At 31.9% G+C, this 25,571-nt stretch overlaps 3 protein-coding genes and 1 long non-coding RNA gene across 10 annotated transcripts in view; 2 read left to right on the top strand and 2 right to left on the bottom strand.

Annotated features, from left to right (window-relative positions):
- LOC106055103 (enteropeptidase-like) overlaps positions 1-2,801 on the bottom strand; it is a 26,454-nt gene extending 23,653 nt beyond the window's left edge. The window contains exon 1 of one of the 2 annotated variants that reach the window (XM_056021267.1): positions 2,639-2,801. In XM_056021267.1, the coding sequence (XP_055877242.1) occupies positions 2,639-2,714 (76 nt within the window). In that variant the 5' untranslated portion in view covers positions 2,715-2,801. The remainder of the gene's footprint in view (positions 1-2,638) is intronic. The other variant, XM_056021268.1, reaches the window with a different exon arrangement.
- LOC106055118 (uncharacterized) overlaps positions 1-3,615 on the top strand; it is a 5,284-nt gene extending 1,669 nt beyond the window's left edge. For both annotated transcript variants that reach the window (XR_008776670.1, XR_001215511.2), the window contains exon 3: positions 2,595-3,615. This is a non-coding gene — a long non-coding RNA (uncharacterized LOC106055118). The remainder of the gene's footprint in view (positions 1-2,594) is intronic.
- Positions 2,982-14,009, bottom strand: LOC106055119 (uncharacterized). Of its 2 annotated transcripts, XM_056021280.1 has the most exons (4): positions 13,931-14,009; positions 13,837-13,886; positions 13,014-13,166; positions 2,982-10,735 (listed from the first exon to the last, which is right to left on the bottom strand). In XM_056021280.1, the coding sequence occupies exons 2-4, from the start codon at positions 13,853-13,855 to the stop codon at positions 9,789-9,791; spliced, it is 1,119 nt and encodes a 372-aa protein (XP_055877255.1). In that variant the 5' UTR covers positions 13,856-13,886; positions 13,931-14,009; the 3' UTR covers positions 2,982-9,788. The 2 variants fall into 2 exon arrangements, with proteins under 2 accessions (XP_055877255.1, XP_055877254.1); XM_056021279.1 differs by having other exon boundaries at positions 13,837-13,996.
- On the top strand, positions 13,731-25,571 carry LOC106055120 (N-sulphoglucosamine sulphohydrolase-like). Of its 4 annotated transcripts, none has more exons than XM_056021273.1 (9): positions 13,731-13,827; positions 17,870-18,007; positions 18,242-18,374; positions 18,889-19,022; positions 19,862-20,012; positions 20,377-20,618; positions 21,165-21,340; positions 21,689-21,871; positions 22,343-25,571. In XM_056021273.1, exons 2-9 carry the CDS (start codon positions 17,926-17,928, stop codon positions 23,039-23,041), a joined length of 1,800 nt encoding a protein of 599 aa, XP_055877248.1. In that variant the 5' UTR covers positions 13,731-13,827; positions 17,870-17,925; the 3' UTR covers positions 23,042-25,571. The 4 variants fall into 4 exon arrangements, with proteins under 4 accessions (XP_055877248.1, XP_055877251.1, XP_055877246.1 ...); XM_056021276.1 differs by lacking the exon at positions 13,731-13,827 and adding an exon at positions 14,072-14,120; XM_056021271.1 differs by lacking the exon at positions 13,731-13,827 and adding an exon at positions 14,129-14,300.

Here is a 25,571-nt window from a genome sequence, read left to right as displayed (position 1 = left end):
TTAGGCCAGGAGAGGCGCGGTAGCTGAGTGGTAATACGCTTGGCTTCCGAACCGGGGTCCCGGGTTCGAATCCTGGTAAAGACTGGGATTTTCAACTTCGGAATCCTTGGGCGCCTCTGAGTCCACCCAGCTCTTATGGGTACCTGACATTAGTTGGAGAAAAGTAAAGGCGGTTGGTCGTTGTGCTGGCTACATGACACCCTCGTTAACAGTAGGCCACAAAAACAGATGAACTTTACATCATCTGCCCTATAGACCACAAGGTATGAAAGGGGAACTAGTTAGACCAGATTCACATCTAACTTTGCATTCACTTGCACCTATCCTTTGATCTGCTGGACCGTTGGGGCACTATACAAGATCTGTCAACCTTCTTTCTCCATTCTTATCTCTTAATTGTCTTTGATATAATTTCATTTGGATGTTCTTTCTGAAAATATTGAAGCCTGCCTGGGTGGACCACTTCGGGGGCCGATTTTGAGTTTGTGTTTCCACACAAACTGTCTTTGTAACCTTGTTCAATTAAAATTTAATACATTTTTTTTTAATTTGGACGCAAAAACTCATTTATCAGGCAAGTAGATTTATTTATAATATTTTAGTAAAACAAAATTGCCTTCAAAAGACATTAATTTACAAATTATGTAGCATCAATAATAAATAAACTTTAAAGGTCTACCTTATCTATTAGGCCTAAAGGTATCTTTAATATAAATTCAATATAGGTTTTTTTGAATTTCGACGCAAAAACTCATTCATCAGGCAAGCACATTTGTTTATAATTATTTATGTAGAATAGAGGCTTTCAAAATACAGTAATTGTCACACTACGTAACATATACGAACAATGAATATTTTGAATTTAAAGGCTAGCACTTTACATCCCCTGCTTCATATATAGCATGCGTTGACATTCGTCTCACGAGTTGCACCTTTATGAGTATGAGCCAAGTTGAACTCTATCCTATTCTCTATCACAGTGTTCCCCATGTAGACAGGTGCACCTGAACTTCCTCGACATGTTGCTGCAGTATACCGAATTTTTTTATATGGTAATGTAAGTCCTTTGGATTGTAAACATTTGTAATACGCCTCGAACCGTCTTAAGCCAAGATTCTTCAAATCATAGGTTTGATTATGTTCCACAAACCTCAATAAACCTGGTTTCTCCATTATGCACGCATCGTAAAGCTTTAAAAGTAAAATAGCATTTAATTTTTCCTGTTCATGCGTGCAAATAAGTTCACTCCCTTGTACGTGTCCAATGCTTATCTTCTTAGACGTCCCATGAGGATGGGAGATAACTATAGCATATTTTTTAGTCAATAATCTGATAGTCTCGGGAATTTGTAACCACAACTGATCTTTTTGACGCAGTATTCCTTTCATTTTCTTCACTAAAGACTTGTCGTGAACATAGCACGAGAAAACCGAATAATCAAAATGAGTATCACGGAATCTCGAAGAGGATCCACGTTCGGTGCATCGAGACGTTGAATTCTCCTCACTGTAGAAAAATTCCACTTGTGTTTCCTCGGCATCTAGTTCTCTACTGACAAAATGTGTGTTTGTGATGATTCCGAGACCACCATAGACCACGTGATCTCCTAACTTCTGGCGATGGCGGCACTCTTTTACTGGACACACTTTACTTGCACCTTCTTCTTCATCCAGGAATGAGACACGCCCCGTAGCTAGTGCATGGTGTACAACATTTTGGAGCTTTACTACAGATTGTTCTACAATTTTCAGCCACTTGTAGACATTTTCGTGTCTTATATCCTCAGGAAGGTGGTTTAAGCAGAACTCGTTTATATCTATAAATTCTGAGTGTTTATCAGCTTTAACACATTCAACGTACTCGTCTACTAGGCCACTTTCAATGACATCCTCTGACTCTATGAATACAATTTTAAAAAATTAGCATCTTAAATGTTAGTTTTCTAAGGTCAATATTCTTACATTGCGCTATTACTCACAGAGTGAAACCACTCCAGTCAAAACTAAGTTTCTACATTATAATTCGTACTTACCCTCAGACGAATCTCTTGGGTACCAATGCTGAAGGTATTTGTAGAATAAGGATGTCAAAAGGTTTGAAGATTTTACAGAAAGACCATGGGCCCGAAAGGTCGCTACGTTGAGACGACCACAGGAGAACAAAGGGAACTGACTCGGTGTGTTCTCTACAAAACAAAGAAACATAAGGGTGGCACTGTGTCAACATTTACGCTGAAATTAGAACTCTTAAAAGTGTAAAAATGTAGATCTACCTAATGTCCAACGAGTGGCAGGTTGACTTGGACCTTATAGCAGTTTAAACTTGACAGTGACAAAATTAGTCTTTGTCTTTAGTTCCACACTAATAATTAATTTTGTTTTTCGTAGAAATTTCATTCTAATGGAGAATAATATCTACTTGGGTTTGAGCAATGGCATGGTACCAGTTGTCCCGGGTTCAAAAACACGGTGATGTGGCCCCTGTCCCCTGATTGAATGTGACGAGAACCAGTCAAGTCGCCATGTCTATATTGTATCATTACTAAAAAGGTCTATATAGTAAGGAGGAACTTGACTTTTTGTTTTGTTTACAGATGTTCCTTGAACTAAAATAAGATTTGTAAGATGATCAACTAACCTTCACAGTCCATAATGATTGCACTAGTTGAATTCAGCGCCGAGTCAAACGTTAAAGTTCTTTTATTTGACTTCATGTGGAAAGTGACTAAACGACAATAGTCTCAAAACTGTTCTAAAGCTATTACAACTTTCATTTGTCAACGACTTTAAAAAACGGAGATTTCCGAAAAATACATCATTTTCCCAAGGCTTTAAACAATGTCTATTTTTATTATAACGGATTTTCCAATTCCACCCCCGCCCCCCAAATGAATTAAAACTACAAGTATTTGCTTTGTTTTAAATATTTACTTCGTAACAAATAAAGAAGAATTTGAAGAAGCTACAAGCAGACTACAAAATTCACGTCTTTTGTTGAACAATTTTATTTTGTTTTGATTAACACAATTACTTAACACATTTCATTAGGACTCACAAACAAATTTGATGTTGGTGTATTAAACTGGAGAAATGAAATTTTTACAGAAGTCTTCACTGAAGTTTTCACTTTGCAATCTGTGTCCAGTTCGTTCAACTCATACACACTACACAGATGTACTACACTAGAAAGAAACTATTTGATCACGTCAATATATATGTTTGAATGTAACCCACAGACAGACCATATTTTTATTTGAAACGAAAAAAGAAACATTTAACTTGTTAATTCAACAAACAGACTTGTGAACAAAAAATTGTAATAAAAACATTGTGAGCAAAGTGACATGGACATTTTGAATAGAAACTGATGATCAAAACAAATGTTCAAGGGATTTTCACACAGAAACAATCTCTCAATTCAGAGTCACATTGATTGCATCTCTCAAAGAAAACAAAAATGCGTTTAAATTCCAACCATTTCGCATGAGTTAAACAAGTGATGAGCAAAATTTTTTGACCAGTTAAACAGAGTATTCATCCAAAAAGAATGTGAATTTAATCCCTTCATTTAAATGTATCAATATAAAATGGTGTCATCAAATTAAATAACTTTTTTTTTAATAAAGCACTCATTAATCAAACACGATATAATGACATTTAATTTTTGTGAACAAAAACATTTGGTGGTTTATTTTTAAAGTTTTTACTAAAACATTGAATATTTAACATACAAAATATAAATTGTAAGCAAAAACAAAATTAGTGTAGACTCTCAAGTGGGTATTAAAATACAGTAACACACTGAACTATATATAACATGCAAATAATATTCCCAGCAGTTGTGAATGTCATAATGGCACTAAGATAGTTGCACTGTGAATAATACCACTACAAACAAACAAAAAAAGGGCACTCAATAAACAACTAGTCTCTAACTTCTGACAATCTAATTAGAATAAGTGAATGACATGAAAAGAATGAAAAGACAACAGTTTAAATTCCTTTGAAGTTTGAAAATGACAGAGTTCTAACAGAAATACATTTAGCTTTATGAATTGTTGCTCCAAGAATCAAGTGATGCGAAGTTTTCATGTTTCTGTGGTCAATACTTATAAATAAGAATCAAGCAAGCATTATCAGCAGCTGATGCCTTAACATCATTAAAGTTACTTCAAATCCTAATCTAAAAGTCTTGACCTTCAAGATGATTTGAGACCCCTGAATGGAGCCAAAAACAAAATTAACCTTCTGCCACCACACACCATAAATCTAGCAGTACCGGTACTAACCATCACACAAATACTAAAATTCTTTACAATACTTGGAGTATTTTGCTGCATTTCAAAAGACTTGTCAAACAAAAAACTTAAAATAAAAATCAACAATATGAAATTGACAATATGAAAACATTTAAGAAAAGTGATATATATAAATGTATTTTTAAGTTGTAGCACTTTTCAAAATAAAAACCCAAGTGTAACATAGTACAAGACTTCACTGTTGAACTGATTCCTAGGGTTCAAATCTTTTATGAAATTGCCAATAGGGATGGGACGAACCCTAAGTATCTACTTGACATTATACAATTACAACCACATAATTAATTCCTACCTGAGCAGCAACCCCAAAAAATAACAGTTATGGGTTTACTCTTCTTTCCTTCAAATATAAATTGTTTGAATTGGGGTCTCAAAAAGAGGGTTAGGTTGTTGTTTTTCTGTCACCGATATTGCAAAGTTATTCAATTTTCTCATCTCACCAACAAATATTTGAAACCAAACCAAATTGAAAAAGTTTTATAATATGGCTGTGAAAAGAAACTATTCCTGCAGGTCAATAAAAAAAAAGGATGAAGAAACATAAAACAAATACTAATGATATGTTTGGCACAAGATTATTCTTTACAGTTTGGCATAAGATTATCCTGGGAGATATTAGAACTGAGCAAAAGGCATAGAGTTGAGGTATTCAGCAGTGGAAAGCATGCTCTGTTTCCTGCCATAAAGCAATGGGAGAGAGGAAGAGAAGAAGAACTTCATTGTTTTAAAAGTATAGTACTACCATAAAACTAAATACAGTTTAATTTATTCATACTGTCCAAACACTTTCATAACTCGAAGAGCAAACCAATGACTTTTCATTCTTTACAGCCATAAGGAAGCATCAGATGATCACAAATGATTTAGGCATCAGGATTATGTTAACCAAAAGATGTACGAAAACAGATTTAGCTGAAATCAAAAAATTACTTTTCTGTCATCTTAACCTAATTTTGATTATTACAAGCAGTTGGATTATTCTGAGCAAAAAAAAATAGTGTGGACATACTAAAAAATTATGTTTTTAACTTAAAAAAAGACAGCAGAAAGGTTTACAGACTAGATGTTGACCCACTGGATGCTTGTCACATGTGGTCAGGTGGGTCATAGTCTAAAGTAAAACTAAAAGATGTTGCACATGACCAAGTCTGAAACTTGCACTCAAACTAACATCACAGAAATACTAGTTTGAACATTTTTACTTCACTCGAACCATTCCCAAACAGAACAAATGAAGCAAACCTTTTGGTGAGCAAATAAATGTGTAAAAATTTTGCATAAACTGAACTGAGATTGGTCAAATTAAACTTAATGTGATTAAAATGTAACTAGAGTGATACATCCATTCTTTCTGAGAAAAAAAGTTTTGTATTTTTTTTAGCATTGCCTTATAGTGAATGAAAAAAAAAATTAAATTAATGAAATTAACATTATACATTTATTTATATCTTTAATTTTTATTTTGTCCTACTCAATACTGAAAGCTTTCAACAGATGAAAAAAGCTTGAGAAAGTCTGTTAGAATAGTCTGTTTTGTAAAACTAATAAAAAATTAATTTTAAAACTAAAAGCAACTAAAAAAGAAAGATTTTTAAAACATCTCAGCTGAACCTAACGGTTGACAATAATGTCAACTGTAGAGATAAATCTTTCAAATAAATATCATTGTGTGACTTTTCTCACCTACAGTATCTACTGATGCATTGCAAAGAACATTGTTTAACTGGTAGAAAAAAGTTTGTTCTCTCCCTTTACATTTTTTTTTTAAAGTTAAATATTTAAGTCAATCAGCTGACATAAAAGAAATGCCAAACATTGAATAAACTAAACGTTCATTTAAAATCTTAAATATATAATATAATCATCTCAATGAGGCTTATTGCATCACATGGACAGACTTGTTGAAAGAAGCATCAAAAACTAGCAAGATGTCTATGTGTTTTAGTCTCTAAATTAATTTGTAAGTAAATTATATGTTCTCTTCTTGTTGTTGTTTTTTTGTATGAAATGTGCAATTTTAATAGAAAAAAGCTTATGTAATCATATCCAATCCCTACCAGGATCTATAAAGTCTTAATTTGTTTCTAATTAAAATCCTAACCATAATTGAAGATGTGTGTGATAACCTCAGCAATGTCAATGATAAATTTCATGACCTACTGGCCATAGCAAATTTTAAAAAGTCGTATGGTATAGATGTGTAGCACCTAGATTGATAAATTAAAAATAGGATGGTATCAATAAATAAATCTGCCATCTCAATTCAGAAATGGATCCCACATTTTTCATCACAGTAAGATGAAATTACTGAGTAAGTGAAAGTAAATAGCTTTAATTATCCCAAAATGTATAGAATAAAAGAAAAAAATAGCACTATTTGCAAACACACAGAAAACATAAGTAGCTTTTAACATAAACCAACATTTTTAAAAATACTAACAGTATTTACATGCATAGAACATTATTACTGTATTACTTCATCGGATTAAATTGTCAACAAAAATGTATTGTTCATGACAATAGTAACTATGTGGTTTGTCTAAACTCAAGGCACAGCCTGTTCCAAACTTTTGAGTCATGTATAGAATAGCACCGCTATGGCCTACATTTTTAGAGAAACATGGGAAAGTGACAACAAAGATGGGTCTTAATAAAGAATTAATATTTGCAGAACATAGTCTGGTCAATTTCTTAATGTACAGGGACATAACATTGGTCATCTTTTTTTAATAAGTTTATTTTTGGCTGACACTAAATAATTTAATGAGAACATTAAAAAAATTTTTTTTTACGTGTTCGTTTATTTTTCTGTCGTATGTTATCCATTTTAAACAAATGAAAATTATGTGTTTTTTTCACCTTGCCTGCCATTTCTACCTTTTTTAGAGTTCATCTTATAAAGAAAAACATAAAAATAAATATTATAAAAGGCCATATGATAATCCCATTGTTTACATATTTCATTTAAAGAGAAAGTTCAAAAATTTATTCCAATAGTCATCTTTATCAGAATCATTAATGTATATATTTGAGTTGGCAATTAATATTATATATATAGTTAATGATCTTTTAAAATGATATTCCACATGAAATTCTCAAATGAAAAATAACAAAATATAGAAAATATCAATACAAGATATGTATGCATACAAAATATGAATGCAAGAGATGTATGCATACAAAATAACAAAAGATGAATGTTTAAGCCCAATAAATTCATCAATAGAAATGATAAAGCCCATAAACAAAACTTCAACATTAAATGTATGTGACAATGATTAAACTTCATTCGACATCACTTTAAAAAGAAATGAAATGAGAGACCAACATTTCTACTGAACTAATTAAAAAGTTTGAGTCAAAAATTGAATACAAAAATATATTTGTACAATAAAAAGTAAACAATTTCTTTCAGCAAGTTCAATGTCTGACCTTGATATTAATGGCTTCTATCCATGACTGATTTTCAAATATGTGTGAATAACAATAATAGCAAATAAAAAAAAAAATACAAGAAATAATTATACAACAAACTATTGATAGTGATAAAGTAAGCTTATATTATAAAAATAAAAAAAATATTGAAATAATCAAAAAAGAGAAATTCACTTTATGGCCAAGAGTTAAAAACAAAAAAATCAATCACAGAAACCTTTAAAGTAAAACGCATGTAAATGAATGGAAGCATTTTTTTTTCAAAACTTCCCTCTCACCAAAATGGTAAATATAACTTTTTGTTGTGTGCTAATGACAAAAACTTTTCATTTGTTTAGGATAATTATTTTAAATTTATTTAAATTTACTGTTGATTTGTATTAGAAAGAAAAAAATAGATGCTTTGGTTTAATGACCAGACACTATAAGAATAAAGTTTGGTTATGTCTGGAGCTTTCAAGAAAATAAACACCTCGGCTGAAGTTTGAAGCAGTTTATTTAAAAAGTGAGAACTGCAGAACAGTTTTTGACTCTTGAATACAATTTGAGAGTTATTTTAACAAAGAATCATAGCAGCTATGAAGTAAATGTCTAGTCAATATAAGGAAAAAGAAAGTCTTGTGTTTCATGTAGCATTTTAAATGTACACATAACTGTCTCTGATTTGCTCATGTGAACATTAAAAATAAAATCGTAAACAAAATAAGACTTTTGTTTAAGAAAAAATATCCTAAACTGAGCTTATAGATGATTATTATAAAAACAAAAATTCAAACAAGTTTTGAATCTCTATCATAATGAACCAGCTATAGTTACAAGAACACACACAGACACACATTTTCCCTTGATCATTAAATCATTTTTTTAAAATCATTTTTCAAGTGTACACCCCAGATTGAAATTTTAGACTGTCCAGTTTTAAAAGTTTGACTGACCAGTTTAAAATGTCGACTGTCCAATTTGAAATGTTTGACTGTCCAGTTGGAAATAATTTGACTGGCCAGTGAATATATTTCATGTATTTCTATAGTTTAAGCTTCATTTCATTTCTAGAAATTGTAAAGATCTGATGCACAGCTGTCAATCTTGTTTCCTTCATGATAATAAAATCAAATGATTATTGGGTGAGGCTCATTTTTAACACTTGTCATTCTTCTAACTACAGATATGTTATATTTATTTATTTCAAAATACTGTATTGTAGCTGCCAATCTCAGGCGTAACACATGATGTTATCTTATTCATATGAAATGACAAGCAAGTGACGTAGTTACACTTCTATGACATAATCGCTAATGCACTTATGGACTGATCAGATTTGAAAGACCTGTAGTAATGGACTGGTGAAGTTTTGACATTTATAATTGTCAAGTTTTCCTTAATTTGAGCAAAATTACATGAAGAATGGACCTACGATAATAACGTATTTCTGATAGGCATTTTTCCACAGCTGCATAGGGAGGTTTTCTATACTAAAAAATAAATACAAGTCATTTGAACATCAGAAAGTCTAGTTAAGATTTAACTAAAAAGTGTTGAAGTTGTCAATTGTAGTCAAACTGTATTTCCATTTGATTGGATCAATAAAAATTATCTTATCTTATCTTAACTAAAAAGTATTCAATTCATCATAAATACCAATGGCAGTGTTCTACCTTATAAAGACTAGAGTATATATATGCAAATAAATGAGTGGTATATCTCTGATAAAAAAAAAGCATTTTGTTAAGTTTCCTTTATATTCATCTTTCCCTGGCAGTTTAAGACCTGTGTTACCAGTTACCCTAATTTTTTCAGCCTGCCATGTAAATTTGAACATAGATGTCACAGCCTGTATCAGCCCAACAATGTCAATAAAACTGAGCCTCTGTGGATTCATTACGAAATGTTGGTAGAAGTTTTGAGGGGATAGATAGAACTGTCAGCTGGCCATAGTTTGAGCACCAATGTTAGAGATTATCTTATTAAAAATGTCTCTATTTAAAAACAACTTTGTGTTCATTCAGCAGAAAAAAATGTTTCTTTATCTGTTCATCAAGTGAAACACACATTTAAATGTTTGTTTTTATCAACACCTCTGTGAGTGTGGGCCAAGTTTTTCTCTTGCCCATTTTCTGTCACAATATTTCCCATGTATACCGGGGCACCTGAGCTTCCTTTACAAGTAGCAGTGGTGTACCAAGTTATTCTAAATGGTAATTCCTGTTTCTGTAAATTATAATATGCTAGAAATCTCTTCAGGCCCTCGCTACCTTGCTTCTCACATAAGTTATAAATTACTCTAAGAGCAGATGCGCTGATGTTTGCTAATTCATTTTTACCTTTCACTTCAGTCTCTTTAACCATCCCGATGCTGATTTTCTTTGCCTTCCCATGAGGATGAGAGATAATTATGGCGTACTGTTGAGTCAATGTTCGTATCCTAGGAGGTATCCTCAACCAAGCATAATCTCTCTTACTGTCCAATACTTTGACCATCTCTAGTAACAGTTTGTCATGAACATAACATGAGAAAACAGAGTAATCAAACCTTGTGTCAGACAATTGCAAGGAGTTGCCCAGTTCTGTATATATGGGAGGTGAATTCTCATCATTGTAGAAAAAATCCACTCGTGTCATGGCTGCATCACAATCACTTTTAATCACATGTTTGTTAGTAATGATTCCAAGGCCCCCATAGACATTGTGGTTTCTTCCCAGCTTCTCCAAGAACTGGCAGTGAACGTCATCACAGATTTTACTTTTGTTCTTCTCCTGGTCCAAAATACATATACGGCCTGTAGCATTTCCATCTCGTTTTAGCCTGACAACAAATGGGGCTACATTCCTTAGCCAGATATATACAGCGATATGTTTGATGGGAGAAGGGAGATGCTCTAGAGAGAAATCATTGACAGCTATGTATTCATTGTGACGGTCATATTTGTCACAAAAATCATCTTCATCTAAATTAACTTCAATAGCATCTTCTGAAAGCAGGTCTGAAAAAAAAAAAAAAAAAAAAAAGAAAAATAATGTACAAAATTAAATTACTTAAGTAAAACTTGTTTTTATATAATATTTATTTCAAATAAATGTATGGGAGTCCAGAATGAAACCCATCTATATATATAATTCTCTTCATGCTCAAGAGTTTGGACACCACATAAAGGAAAGATCACTCTTTTATTTCTACAATTCATACTAGAGTTACCTTAGGAAAAAAATATGGGGGGGGGGGGGGGGGGGGAATACAAGTTGCATTCACCCATCACTAAATAGCAGGGCCGGACTTAACCATTGTGGGGCCCAATGCAAAACGGATTTCACTGGGCCCCGTTTGGGTAGGGATACAGATAATAAGTGAAAATTAAGAGTTTGCATTAGAAAATATATTCGTCTTTGCATTTTATTCATTCTTTACCATGCACAGAATTACTACACGAGCCTTGCGTGTAGCGAAGTCATACAGTAATTCATAAGAATTCTGTTTCCTACATAGATCACGCTCAATAGCAAGAATTACCAAATGTTTCAATCTATCTTTGAGAATTGTTGACCTCAAGTCATTCTTCAATAGTTTGAGGTGCAAGAAGCTTCTTTCACCAGATTTCACAATTACGTAATAATGCTGGGTTTTTTTATCACGCTTAGGATAGGAAATTTACAAAGTGAATGACAACCCAAAATGAAAATTTTTGTCTATATATATTTCAGGAGATTTGTACGTTTTCAAAAGATTTTAATAATTTCCGGAGATTTCCAGGCCTTTTTTGTATATTTTGCAATTTCAGGAGATTTCCAGGAGCTCCTGTTAATCAGGAGGCCACGGGAAATCTGTTATAAGTTATAAAATGTTTAATTTAATAATTTATACACATAGAATTAGTGCGAGTCCTATGAAAGTGCGGGGCCCACTGCGATCGTATAGGTTGCAGTGGCATATGGCGGTAAGCTATGCCGCCAGTCAACTAGTAGCATTAAATATGACATGTTTTGTACAGCTTAAGTTGAATCCCTAAAGTAGAGGTAAAATAGAAATTCTGTATAAAAAAAAAATATATATATATATTTATAAAGTGTTACTTTTTTAGACCTGGTTGCCTGGTGGTATGCACTTCAGAGTGTCATCATGAAGGAGTGTCCCAAACTTATAAAACAAAGCAATATGCCAAACCACCAGTATCTGAACAAATTTAGTAGTTGTGCAGTTGGATCTAGAGTTAGGGCCAAATTACTATTGCAGGTACAGAGAAGATAGATGCTTACTTTCTGTAGGTTGTTGATATAACTTTATACATTTATACATCCAAGACAACAATTGAAAAAATTATATCAGGATAATGAATACTGTTAATAATATTGGAATGTATAATTATCCTAATTGTTGAAGTCTTGAAAATACTCTTAAAATATTTAAATTATTGACAATGCATTTGACATAATGGTATAAACCGATCGGCTACCTAACAAGAAGCTTGAATTTAAATCCCCATGTGGGTAAGGTGATTAAAAGTGGAATTTGACAAGTTGAATTGTGTTAGCTGAGTACCCAAAGACAGCATGGAAACCTCACAGATCCCCCCCCCCCCCCCCAACAAAATTGGACCAGAGTACACTTTAATAGTTAAAAAAAAACAACCTTTAAACTTTAAAAATCTTCCCTAGTATTATGCAGCCAAGCTATTACATACCACAGTCTCCGAAGAACAATTATACATTAGACTCAATGACCACATGGTAAAGTCACTTCCCATGCCAAAATGCTCATATTCATAAATTATTCAAAATGGACTTTTTAAAAGATGTAGATAAAAACAAAAATCATTAAGAAAAATACTGCTTGCAAAACATGACAACTCTGACACCAAGATATGATGACTGTTAAATTGTACATCAGACTTAACAAAAAAAGTGAGTAACAACTTGTAAAACAGCCTAGAATTGATAAATTTTAAAGCTTATTACACAATTAGTTAGTTTTTCTAAATATATTTAGATATAGATGATTTACAAGTTCAAATTCCCCTTAAAACTATAAGCAGATTAAAGGGAATTTAAATGTTTCCATGGCCAACATTTTCTGAATATGTCATCCAGCCACAATAATGACCAATCACCTCTCCTAAGTTCATGAATCATGCAAACAAATAAAAAATAAAAAAAGTAAACCTGTAAATGTGGTTCTGTAAACCTCTTTGGTAAAATAATTCCATCCTAAACACACAAAAAATACTGTAGTCTTTTTTAACTTTATTTATTTAGCACCTGTATATTTACCTTCCAAAGAATATGAAGGATAAAGCTTTTGAAGAAATTTGAAGGAACTTTCTTGAAAGATCTGAGGAGGTTCCAACAGAAGATCATGACCTGATGCCACTAACTTAGGATGGCTGAATTGGGTGAGCAACAGAGGCCTTCTCTGTGTGGGAGCTGAAATTAAAAAAAAAAAGGCTGACATGCTAATTTTTTTAAGAACATGTACTTGCATTAGACCTATCATCACAATCTATATAATATATTAAAATTCCCTCCATTTTACACTGATGCTAAACATAGTATCATAGGAACATGGATATTTTTATTGTCCTTTAGACTTAGTTGAAGAATCTGCTTTCAGTTTTTTTTTTGTAAGTTAAACCTTCACCAAATAATGTCTAACTATGTATTACCACCCATAGTCAAGATTTTAAATAATATTGGGTCACTTCATTCTCCTATGCTAAACGCAGTTTTTGTGCTTTCCCTTTCATTAAATTAATTAAATTCATTGCCATTGGACACTGAGCACTTGTGTTAATTAAAAATTATTTAGATTGTATTATTACTATTAATAATTAATTTAATTAAACGAAGTAGATTCACTTCTGCCTCTGCAATATCATATAATATATGTATTTATAGTCTATTGCCTCATATTATAATAATTATTATAGAGTCTAGACTCTAATTATAGATCTACTCTCTGACTGAGTCAGTGAGTGAACTGGGTCTCTCTCTTAGTCTTATCACTCATTCAGGATGATTCACTCGAGTCAATCACTGGCACTGGCTGGCCCCTACTTACTAAACTTAGTCTTATGAAAAATATGGGGTGACTAACCTTTATTTATGTTTTCCATTTCATTAGACTCAAGATTCTATAGATCTAGATCTAGATATATACATAGATCTAGATTTCTAGCTCTAGATCTAGAAAGAATAGATCTATCTAACAGTAGTAAAAGCTGAGTAATGTTTACAAACAAGAAATCCCAGGAAATAGCATAGATCTAGACCACAGACCTATATATCTAGATTTATATAGATGTTAGGTCTCTGATGATATGTGTGTGTCAGTGAGCAATACTTTTATTATCACTAACCTGTACAGAAAAAAATCTGACAGTAAAGATCTCTACTCTAGACTCTAGATCTAGATCTAGTCTAGATTCTAAATAATAGATTGTGATTCTAGTAGATCTAGATTAAAATCTAATCTAGATTCTAGAGTCTATATAGATCTAGAATCTAGAAATGTACTAAATAGATCTATCTAGATCTATACTTTTATATTACTATATCATGGTAGATTCTTATACTTATACTTATACTTACTTATATCTGAACACCGACTTTGAACTAGAAAATTAAGAAAAGTCTGACTCTAGTCTCTATCTAGTAATCTACTCAACTTAACTAGATGTATATAGTACTAGGACTAGGCTAACTAGGCCTAGGGCGCTCTAAACTAGCAGATTCTTATTTTTCAACTTATCATCTTATTGTCAATAAAAATAGCTGTATAGTGTGTTTCTTTGTATTACCACTCATAGTAGTCATAGTCATACTAGTCATAGTGAATAGTGATAGTCAGGATTTTAAATTAAAATAAATTGGGTCACTTCATACTCCTACTCAGTTTTTGTGCTTTCCCCTTCATTGGTCATTGGACACTGTGAGCACTGTCACTGAACACCACTAGATTTGACTAGATCTATCATAATCTATGTAATTGCTAATAAATTATATCTGTTATATTTTTAATTAAAAATTATTTATTTTTGTATTAAAAGAACTAGAAGTAGATTCACTTCTGCAATATGTATTTATAGTCTATTGCCTCATTCTCTCTCTCTCTCTCTCTCTCTCTCAATCTCTAAGACAAGTATATATATAATATATATATATAATATATATATAGATCTATATATATATATTAATAATATATATATATAAATAGGCCTATGACTATGACCAGTACATAATAGGAAACCATACATTTGTTTAGCCTCATAAACAAAAAAAAATAAAATTGAAAAAAATGAAGCTTAATTCTTTCTCAATATTTATTTTTTATAGCCTTTTATAATATTTTATTATTACATAATATAGATCCAGAGTTTTCATATCATTAGAGCATGACTAGATCTATCACGAACAATTACATGATAGTGATACTACCGACACCGTCTAGCCGGTAGTGACCTTGTGACCTGATTACCGTAGCGATAGACAGCGCGGTGCTGCCACTTGCGTAACATTCTTTAAAAGGGTCCTTCGATGGGAAATTTTATATATATATATATATATAATTATATATATCGTTTATAGTTTATTTATTTAAATACCTTCTATAATATTTATTTATATAATCTATGTGTCGACAGACAGAAATAAATCTATATAGATTATAGATCTATAAATTAATTATTTTAATTTAATAAACATGATATTTTCAACTAGGCTACATGTATTCTCTCTCTCTCTTTCTTTTGATTCCCATCCATAAACCCTCTTCCTGTTTTCATAATGTGGATGTTTATTTTCTTACAACTTAACACCCCCCTCCCTCTCATAGATGCTTATAATTCTTTTCATAACTCTCTCCTCCCTTCCCTCCACTGCCTGTTTGATAGGTTGTGACACTACACGCTTAGTTTATACCTCTCCTCACTGCCAGCTCACCTGACGTGATCACCTGCTGTGGGCATGGTCCTGGCTTAAAATTAGCAGCCTGCACTTTTTCTTTCATTCATAAATTCTATATTATTCTAGATATCTCGATCTAGGTGGTGTCTATTCATTGAAATATTTCTTATTACGATTTTGCCATGTCCAATGAAGGAGAATGAGTTAAACTCATTATTATTCGTTGGGACAGCTCCTTTTTTAATTTTATATAACAGCTAACAGTATAAATGTTATTTGAATGTCTTTCTCAAGATGTTTGGAAGCTTATTTTGATATATATCCATCAGCCTATGATCAAACAGGCTCATAATATAGCCCTCATTCCTTATATGGGTGTGAATTGCCGGGGGAGGTTAAAACAATAGCTTTACATACATGGTTACAGAGAATCTAAAAAACTGCCATCTGCTTTGGAAAAGTGGAACAAAAATACCGAAACATTTTTAAAATTGACTTGCGCAGTCCCGAAAACTCGATTTTTACCCCAAACATAAAAACAAATGAATTACAAACAAAAACGACGCGTTCAATGAAGGAGAATTAAATGGGGTGTCCCAAATATAAGATATATATATAGTCTTTTATTATTATCTATAGACTATAGTACTAAAGCTATACTTATACCATTTTAATTTCGAACACTAGTGTCGCAGCCATATCAACATAAATTTTTTTTAAAAAAAAAGGAAATATATATTTTTATAATACAGCATTTATAGTAGAAACCTGTGAATCTATTATAGTAATTACATTAATTCATGAAAATTTAATTAGAAGCTACAATATATATTAGACTAAATAGAATTACATATTGTTTTGATATTAAAAAAATAAGTTATTCCAATGCATATAAGAAATTTAGGTCATAATATGATTATTATAGCATTATTAAAGCAGTTATTTATGCTATTGAACAAAAATATTTTATACCACAGCTGGGGTCGCTGCATTGTTGGGAATCGTTGTCGAGCTAAAAAGGATGAGAACCACTGGTTAAGATACAGATTCTTCGGAACTTCATTCACCTTTTCTCGTGTTACTGTATCTTTCAAAAATAAATAAATATTGCACAACCTTCTATAGATCTACTATCTAGGTATATATAGAATATACATCTAGTCCAGTCTAAACCACTGGATGCATATATAGTCACAGTATATAAACGGTAAAACTTTACATCAAAGGCATCTGGCTTTTCAGGTCAATTATTTGGCAATTATCTGCACATATGTTCACGTAGTGATGTGACCTTAACTGCGCATACGCAAGCACTGTGCTAGTAGAGCATACGCAGTCACTGTCTCTCTCCCCTTTTAGTAAATAGTAATTTGAATTTCTGGTTTAAATTGCTTAAAAAGGTTTTCAAGAAGATGCTCTTCAATTTCATATAGATCTATGTACATTTCCATCTCTTACAGAAACTTGTTCACATTCTACATAATAAGATAAGAGATAAGATAAAATAACTTTTATTGATCCAATCAAATGGAAATTCGGTTCGACTACAATTGACAACCTCAGCGTAACTACTGTAATAACAGTAGATGTTGGTACTTTCAGACCCATTTAAACTAAATTATGAGTGCGTCTGGTGTGAATGTACACTTTGGTTTCTTATAGTTATAATGTTTTTTGTTTGGTGTAATGCACAAATTGTAAGACAAATTTCCTTACGGATAATAAAGATTATTATTATTATTATTATTATTTGTCAAAAAGCAAAGATTAAAAACAATGGCTTTTCCAATGCTTGTAAAAACTGAACCGAGAATCAATTACTTTTGGTTCTACTTTTGCTTTTCTTTGCAAAATCTTGGCAAAAGTATAATTACTGTGTAATTTAGTAACAAAAAGTATTGAGTTCTAAAACAGTTTCATACTATTTAGGATATATATATTGATAATATATATATACGGATAAAATATAAATGTGCATTATTGGAATTTTAAAAAAAGACATTCTTTCAAAAGTTCAAAGACTTATTTTGAGCACACAAAAAAACAGGATGGTGACATAAGATTTTCAATCTATAGCCCTTTTAGCTTTTGAGATTTGATCAAAGTTTATGTGTTTGTGTAGTAAGGATAGCCATTCTAATTTTTTTTACTATTTATTATGTATTTTTTTTATTTATTATTTGTAAACAATTATTAAAATAATAATTTTTTTTTTAACTTTTCAGGCTACAGAATAGAATGTAAACAAAAGGACAAGCTTTTACATTTTTACTTGCTGAAAATGTTACGTTTGATAGTTGTATTGTCTTGGCTCTGTGTGTTATTAGCTGTGGGTAAAAAGCGGAATGTTCTCCTTTTTGTTGGTAATTTTCTTTGGTTAAAGTTAAACATCTTATTCACTTTGTAAAAAAAATGTCTTTAATGTATTTTTAAACTAAACAATAATTTAACCTGTACTACCGTATAAAATATTATTAATATCTTGTATCAATGGTGCATCCAGAATTTTGAGTGAGTGAGTAAATTTAAAAAAAAAAAAAGCGTATTTGTATTTTGCTAATTTTTGTTTATTTCTAAATTTCGTTGTTATCGAGCAGGTGATGATGCAGGATTTGAAACACAAGTTTACAATAACTCAGTTTGCAAAACACCAGGGTTGATGGCTCTAGCACAGAGAGGTATAATATACCAGAATGCTTTCACATCAGTTAGCAGTTGCTCACCTAGCAGGTATACAACTTGCTTTGGTATTCTACTACTTACATATAAACTACAAGGTCTGTGCTAGTCAGTTTTTGACTAAATGGTTTCATATGTGTGAAATGTTGAATGCAAAATGAGAAGAGAGGAATTTAATTTTTTTTAAAAATTGCTTTTGCTTATAACATGCTCTGTGCGCTATAGTCCAATCTTTTTTTGTGGACCAGTGGAAGCTGCCTTTAGGCACTCAGTCGGGTATCCAACTTGAGCTTGATAGATAGTTAAGCAGCTTTTGAAACTCAGCCTCACATCCCATAATGGCAGTGAGAATATAAGAAAGTAAAATTTCTAAAATTCCTAAGAACTTGCAGACACATTCTTTTCCTTCCCCCCAGCCTCTCTACAATCTAATTTGTCCTATATTGCCAGTATTTGTATTCTAATTCTAAAACCTTGTTGTTGTTTTTTTATTCCCTGCCATCTCAACTTTGATTGTTTAGAGTACTGATAATTTATATCTCTTTTTCTTCCTACACTATTGTAGGTCCAGCATTCTAACAGGACTCCCTCAGCACCAGAATGGAATGTTTGGCTTACACAATGGTGTACACAATTTCAATTCATTTGATGGTATTCAAAGTTTGCCTGTACTCCTTCAAAAAGCAGGGATAAGAACAGGTAATAGCATTTTGTAATTAAGAAATTTGATCATAAATGTTTTTAGTTTATGTCCTTGTGCCTGCATTAGTGCCAGGTAGCCTGTCATCAACTTTTAATAACCCTTTGAAGAATGAAATTTTTGTATACTCTTAAAGACGGCTTAGAAAACTGGAGCAGAAAGCTGTTCTATTGTTTGTTGTGTTGTTTAATCATGTTTGCTGTTGTTACAAATATTGTCTGTTTGTATATAAAATAAAATGGGATTTGAGTCTTTGTAATCACAACAAATTTCCGTAAGGATCAATAAAGCAGTCCTAGTCTTTTTCATCTCACTTGAGCAACTTAGTGGACCAGGTATTCAATTTGTTAAAGTACATGAAACAGATTTTTCTATGCACATTCTTCTTTTATTACTTCAAAAAGTTGTATGCCTCTTTCAGCAAGTTTCATTCTGAGCCTTGCTAGACTATTTGCTTTAGTCATACCCAATGCTACTAACTCATCAAAAAAAGTTCATTGCTAGCTGGACACATCTTGCCATGAAGCTATTGTAGCCATTCAATAAAAGACCAATGGCTAATTTTTTTTATTGCTCAATCATCTAGTCAATACTTTCTTACTAAAGAACTGTCAGTCATCTTTCAAGTCACTAAAAAGTTTGTGTTTTACTTTTCAGTTTCTAAATTGAACATATGAAATTAGTATAGTATACAGTACTTAGTATACAGTACTTAGTTGTTGTTTATTTTTTGTTTGCAGTACTTCAGTTTTGGAGAAAAAATTGCCAGAAATAAAAATCATAATTTGTATAATTTTGTGCTATCATGGTTTAAATTTACTTTTTTTTAATGGGTCAGGAATTATTGGTAAAAAACATGTAGGGCCTGAAAGTGTCTACACATTTGATTTTGCTGTCACTGAGGAGCAAGTTTCAGTGAATAAAGCTGGAAGAAATATCACATTTATGAAAGAAATGGTGGCACAGTTTTTCAGGAATGTCTCACAAGAGTAAGTGGAAATATAATTTGAACTTGTTAATTTATTTAAATTAATTGTATTTTTTTTCTTTTAACATTTACCATTAAGTTTAAAAAGCAAAAAAAAATGGGAAATTTTAAAAACTAGTTACCTGGACACGCTTTATGTGCAAAGTGCATTAGAAACTACATAGAAATCTCTAAACTAGATTTGATGCACATATTTTGAAAATATTTGAAAATTGCTTTCGATAACAACCATACTTTTTAGTATTATTTATTACCTAGCTTGATTTTTATGAGATTGTTTGAACAGAAATTCATATTATCACGTTTTTTAAAATTTAAATACAATTGACCTACATTATAAATCTATTTATTATCTTTCCATCCAGTCTGCCTTTCTTTCTGTACATAGCTTTCCATGACCCTCACCGATGTGGCAGCACCAATCCTGAGTTTGGTCAGTTCTGTGAGAAATATGGAAATGGTCAGGCTGGTATGGGAATCATTCCCGATTGGAAGCCTACTCTCTACAGCCCTGATGAAGTCATAGTTCCCTACTTTGTCCCTGACACGCCAGCAGCAAGACAGGACATTGCAGCTCAGTATACATCAGTGGATAGGATGGATCAAGGTATGTACAAGAAACTTCTTTTTTAAGATTTTGTCATATAATATACAAAGCTTCCAAAAGTCTAGTCTTCAAAGTCTTCAAAGTAGACTTTTTTTTTCTTTTGTTAACTTACATGTTTCTCAAATAGCTGATGATGTAGTTTTCATTATATCCGTTTTGAAGGTTAAGCGTATTTCAATAAGTTTTTAGACTTCAAAAATTCCAAAACCTTTCATTATCTGAAGTCATATTGAAAGAATTGTGTATTTTCAGTTAGAGAAATGATAAAAACTGGCAATGTACCAGTGAATATTCTTTTTTGTTGGAAGAAGAGAGAATAATACATTTGGCCTATATTTTCTTTTTGTGAAGGAAATGACTCGTCTATTTCTTAATAAAAATATCAACACATTTATTTAATGAATTTCTTTCTATTTACATTTAACTTAACTAGATTTTTTTTTTATTGTTTTATTTTGCATTTCTCAAGCTTAACACATTTTTCTTTTATATTATAGGAATTTGTAAGAATTTTTCAGGATCTACTTTATATTCTTCTTTTCCCAGGTATCCAATTGATAATGAAAGAGCTAGAAAATCAGGGTCATCTAAATGACACTCTGGTCATGTTTACCTCTGATAATGGAATTCCTTTTCCTAATGGACGCACCAATGTATACAACTCTGGCATTGCTGTTCCTTTCATTTTATCATCACCAGAAGATACTTCTAGTTGGGGAAAAGTGAGAGCAATGCATTTGTACATGTTAATGGACTACTTTCCTTTAGATATTGTACAAGCTAAAATATATAGATTTTGCACTTGTCTTAGATATATTATTTAAAGGTTGTTTTTTTTTTATATCTATATAAGTTTGGAATATACATTAGCATATTTTATTATTGTTTGTTCAGTCTTCTGTAGGGAGTCATCTATTTTTTTTTTAAAACGCTTTCCCTTCCACATCTTTATTCCTGTGTCTTAATTTCAAAGAAAACCATATTACGTAGAATATTTATTGATTATGAAATTTTATCTGTTTATTTTTAGCTTCTGTGTACTAATATTTGTGTGTTCTTTTTACTTCTAGACCAATGACAGTTTAATGACTCTGTTGGACGTTGTTCCTACCATACTAGACTGGTTTAACCTCTCATATCCTAACTACACACTTGAAGGGAATGCAGTCACATTGACTGGAACATCACTATTGCCAACTAATTCAACTTCTGATAATTTCACAACAGATGTAGACACTGGCAATATTTTGCAGGTTTGTTCTTTTTTTCTTTCAAGTGAAACGTAGGTAAAATCTAGATACTTCTTACAACCCTTGCCATCTATGGTGGCAGAGGGTTCAAAGCTAATCTTTTCCTATGCTTGATAGTTAATGAGTATGATTTATAGTTAACGAGGGTATTATGTGACAGAACAACGACCAACTGCCTTTACTTTTTCCATGTACTGAATAATTGGGTGAACTCAGGGGCATCCTAAAAATTTGAAATCAAATCCTAATCTTCACTGTGATTTGAACTCAAAACCCTTGTATCAGAAGTTAATACGCTTTACCATTCAGCCATGACACCCCTAATCTTAATAACATTGTTATTCATTTCAATTACTCTAAATATTTTTTTCAATGTTTCATTTCTCACCTAGAAAAATATTGTGCTGTGTTATTGTTCAATTACCAATTTAGATTCATCTCACATCTCTAACATTTTTCTCTTTATAATTATAGAAAAAATTAACTTCAAGATTAGAGAGAGACTTTGTCTTTGCCAGTCACAGTCTACATGAAATCACCATGTATTATCCAATGAGATCACTTCGTTCGTCCCAATTTCATCTCATTCACAACATAAATTTCAAAATGCCATTCCCTATCGACCAGGATTTTTTTGTTTCACCAACATTTCAAGACATTTTGAACAGGACGAGGTATAACTTGCCCCTACACTGGTTCAAGACACTCAAAGAGTATTACTACAGAGAGCAATGGGAGTTATATGATTTAGCCCAAGACCCAAAAGAGACAGTAAATGTAGCAAAGATGGAGCAGTACTCTATTGTTCTTACGACTCTGCAAATGTATCTAAATCAGTGGCTGAATGTCACCTCTGACCCTTGGATCTGTGCACCCGATGGTGTGTTGGAGTTCCAAGGAGTGTATAAGAACTCTCCTCAATGTCTCTCCCTAGAAAATCTGTTGGGTGATGGCGAGCTAGCTGTAATGCGCAGTAAAGGCATCAGCCTGATGAGGGATACAGCAGAAGAGCAAGTTGTTTTTTATCCTTCAGAGTATGTGTACATGAGATACACTGTCGCAGAAACACCGCACGTAGTCTACGTTCTCTGTGTCTGCAGTGCCTTGACAACTTTACTCCTAGTTCTTATTTACAAGAGGAAACAGAAATATTATTATTTGAACATTTTCTAATTAACTAGCAATTGATTAATTTTGATCAATTTTTTTCAATAATGTTTAAAAACCAACAATCAAATGGTTGATTTGGAGGACCACCACTTACCAGTCTTTCAGTTAGTTTTTAGTCAAATGTTCTTTTTTTTTTTAAATTGTTTTACAGACTTTTTCTTTAGATGTTATAATCTCTGATGGATCATTTTAATTACCTATTTTTCTCATTTTGTTATGTTATATTTTTGCTATAAATAGGTAAATAATCAGTCATTTGTTCCCATTGGTTGACCTAGATTTCTTCAAGATGACGTTTATCCTCACTTGAAACACACGTAAAATCCTTCACTTACAGTAGGGCTGCTGTCAAACATTTTGATTACTTTGTTAGCAAGTCAGTCGACTACCTGCTCTTTCTTTCATTATTTGTGATATTTTAGGATGTTTTTAAAAAATACTTTTATCAGCACATACTGTTTTAGCATTACATTTTTTTTCTTTATAGAGTGCCTTAGACCTTGCATATAAGTACATTATTTCAACGTTTGCCCTGAAATTATTTTAAGGCTTGACTCTTAAAAGTATCTATGAAATAACAAAACACATTAGTGTGTATAGTTCTGTTAGTATGTATAGTTCTGTTAGTATGTATAGTTCTATTAAGGAATCCTTAAAAGGGATTTTTTAAATTCAGATTTTTCTCAAAACTACTGCTACTACTGCCACTAATGATGTTGAATTTAAAAGTTTTTTAATAACTGACATTATTATTATTATTATTATAGCTTTTATATAGCGCTACTTTCATGCTTATAGCATGCTCAGAGCGCTTTGGTCCAATCTCATTTGTGGACCAGTGGGGGGGAGGGGGTATCTAGGAGTTGGATTTCCGTGCTGCCTTTAGGCGCTCAGTAAACGCAACTCTGCCCGAGTCGGGTGTCGAACCTCGAGCCCCCTTCTAGGTAGCCGAGACAAGCCAAGTTCAAGCGCACTTAGCCTCTCGACCACGCTTCCCACAACAATATTAAAGAATTTGCTTAAATTGACTCATTGATATAATGTATTATATTTCATATCCAAAGTCATAGTTTTGTGCATTTTTTAATTCTATTTTAAGTATTTCCATTTGTTCAAAATGGTTCTAAAGATTTTATCCTTTTTACAAGTGCTGAAAACCTTACTAACAGCTTGCAATCTTTAGAATCATGGGAAGCATAGTCTTGTTGGTAAAGTGTTATTGCTGGTTTGCTGTTGACTGCACATATCTCCATATGTTCATTGTTTCTCAATCTTTAGCTTGCAAACCTACCCTCCCCGATGAGAAATGGCATGTCCATGCCCTTCCATAGTCTGCTCAGGGTTCTAGAGAAGGGATAAAATTCCAAAGCCTTTGACAGTATTCTAAACTGGGGCTGCATAGCCATGGGAAATACTGCACTCCTCATTAATCTTCGAACTCAAAGACAAGCCTTAATAAACTGCAGAAATGCATTTTCAGGCATTTACGCTACTGTGCACTACCATCTAGTAAAAAGAGTGTAATTCAAATAATACAGTTAATGGAATTGCTCAATACAAAAAATGTAAAAGATTTGAGGCACTTGTAGTGCATGTACATTTGAAATTGGCTTTATTGTTGTATGATCATTTTTGTGTTTTGTAAAATGGTTTGTAGCAGGCCCACTGTTCTTATCTCACAAAAAAACAAGTACAATATGATAGTACAGCTCTAAGAGAGAAATTCTTCAGACATGAGGACTGTGGCTAGAATCAGATGGTTGGAAATGTTTTAAATTTCTTCTACATACCAAAGTTTGTTATTAAATACTATAAAAGGTTCTACTTATAAAGTAAAAAAATGTCCCTTAATTTAATAATCAATATTCTAAACATTAGTAGTAATATCTTTTTCACTTGAGCAATAATAAAATCTGGATCGATATTGCAATGCAATAGGAATCACCTTAGGTGCATGGGGAGTATGGTCCATAGGATGAGAATATTCTCATTAGTGGGACAATTTATTTTTCAATGCCACTAGCGAACTAAAATGAAAATCCTGGATTGCATAAATGATTATTCTGGCCTATTAGATACATACTGCCATTATAAAAAGAGAAGAACTATTACCATTACAACATGTTGTTTAGAAAACTTTTGTCAAATGAATGCCATCATAGTTCTTAACATAAATCATTGGAGCCTTTGAATAGTACTTTGTAGAAGCATTTCTTTAGAAAAATAAAGATTGATAGATATAAAAGTCTATCATATTTTGTTGAACGACTTGACATTATGAATGTTTTCATTTTGTAAATGTTTTTTTTTTTTTCAATTTGGAAGTCTTTTTGTTGTTTTTTTTCATTTATAAAATAAATATTGTATTGTTTTTTTTTTGTAGAATTATTATTCATCAAATATTATTTTATATACCAATTTTGCAATCTGCAGGTACATGTTTTAATGTAACTTTGGATAATTTTTTTACACATTGTATATATTATATATACTGTTTTAATTTTGTTTTTTTACAATATTAAATGAATATACA

This window comes from Biomphalaria glabrata, chromosome 2, assembly GCF_947242115.1.
Source record: "Biomphalaria glabrata chromosome 2, xgBioGlab47.1, whole genome shotgun sequence".
Taxonomy (NCBI): Eukaryota; Metazoa; Mollusca; class Gastropoda; family Planorbidae; genus Biomphalaria; species Biomphalaria glabrata.
The sequence above is the reverse complement of the archived record's forward strand: the minus strand, read 5'-3'. Positions and strand labels throughout refer to the sequence as shown.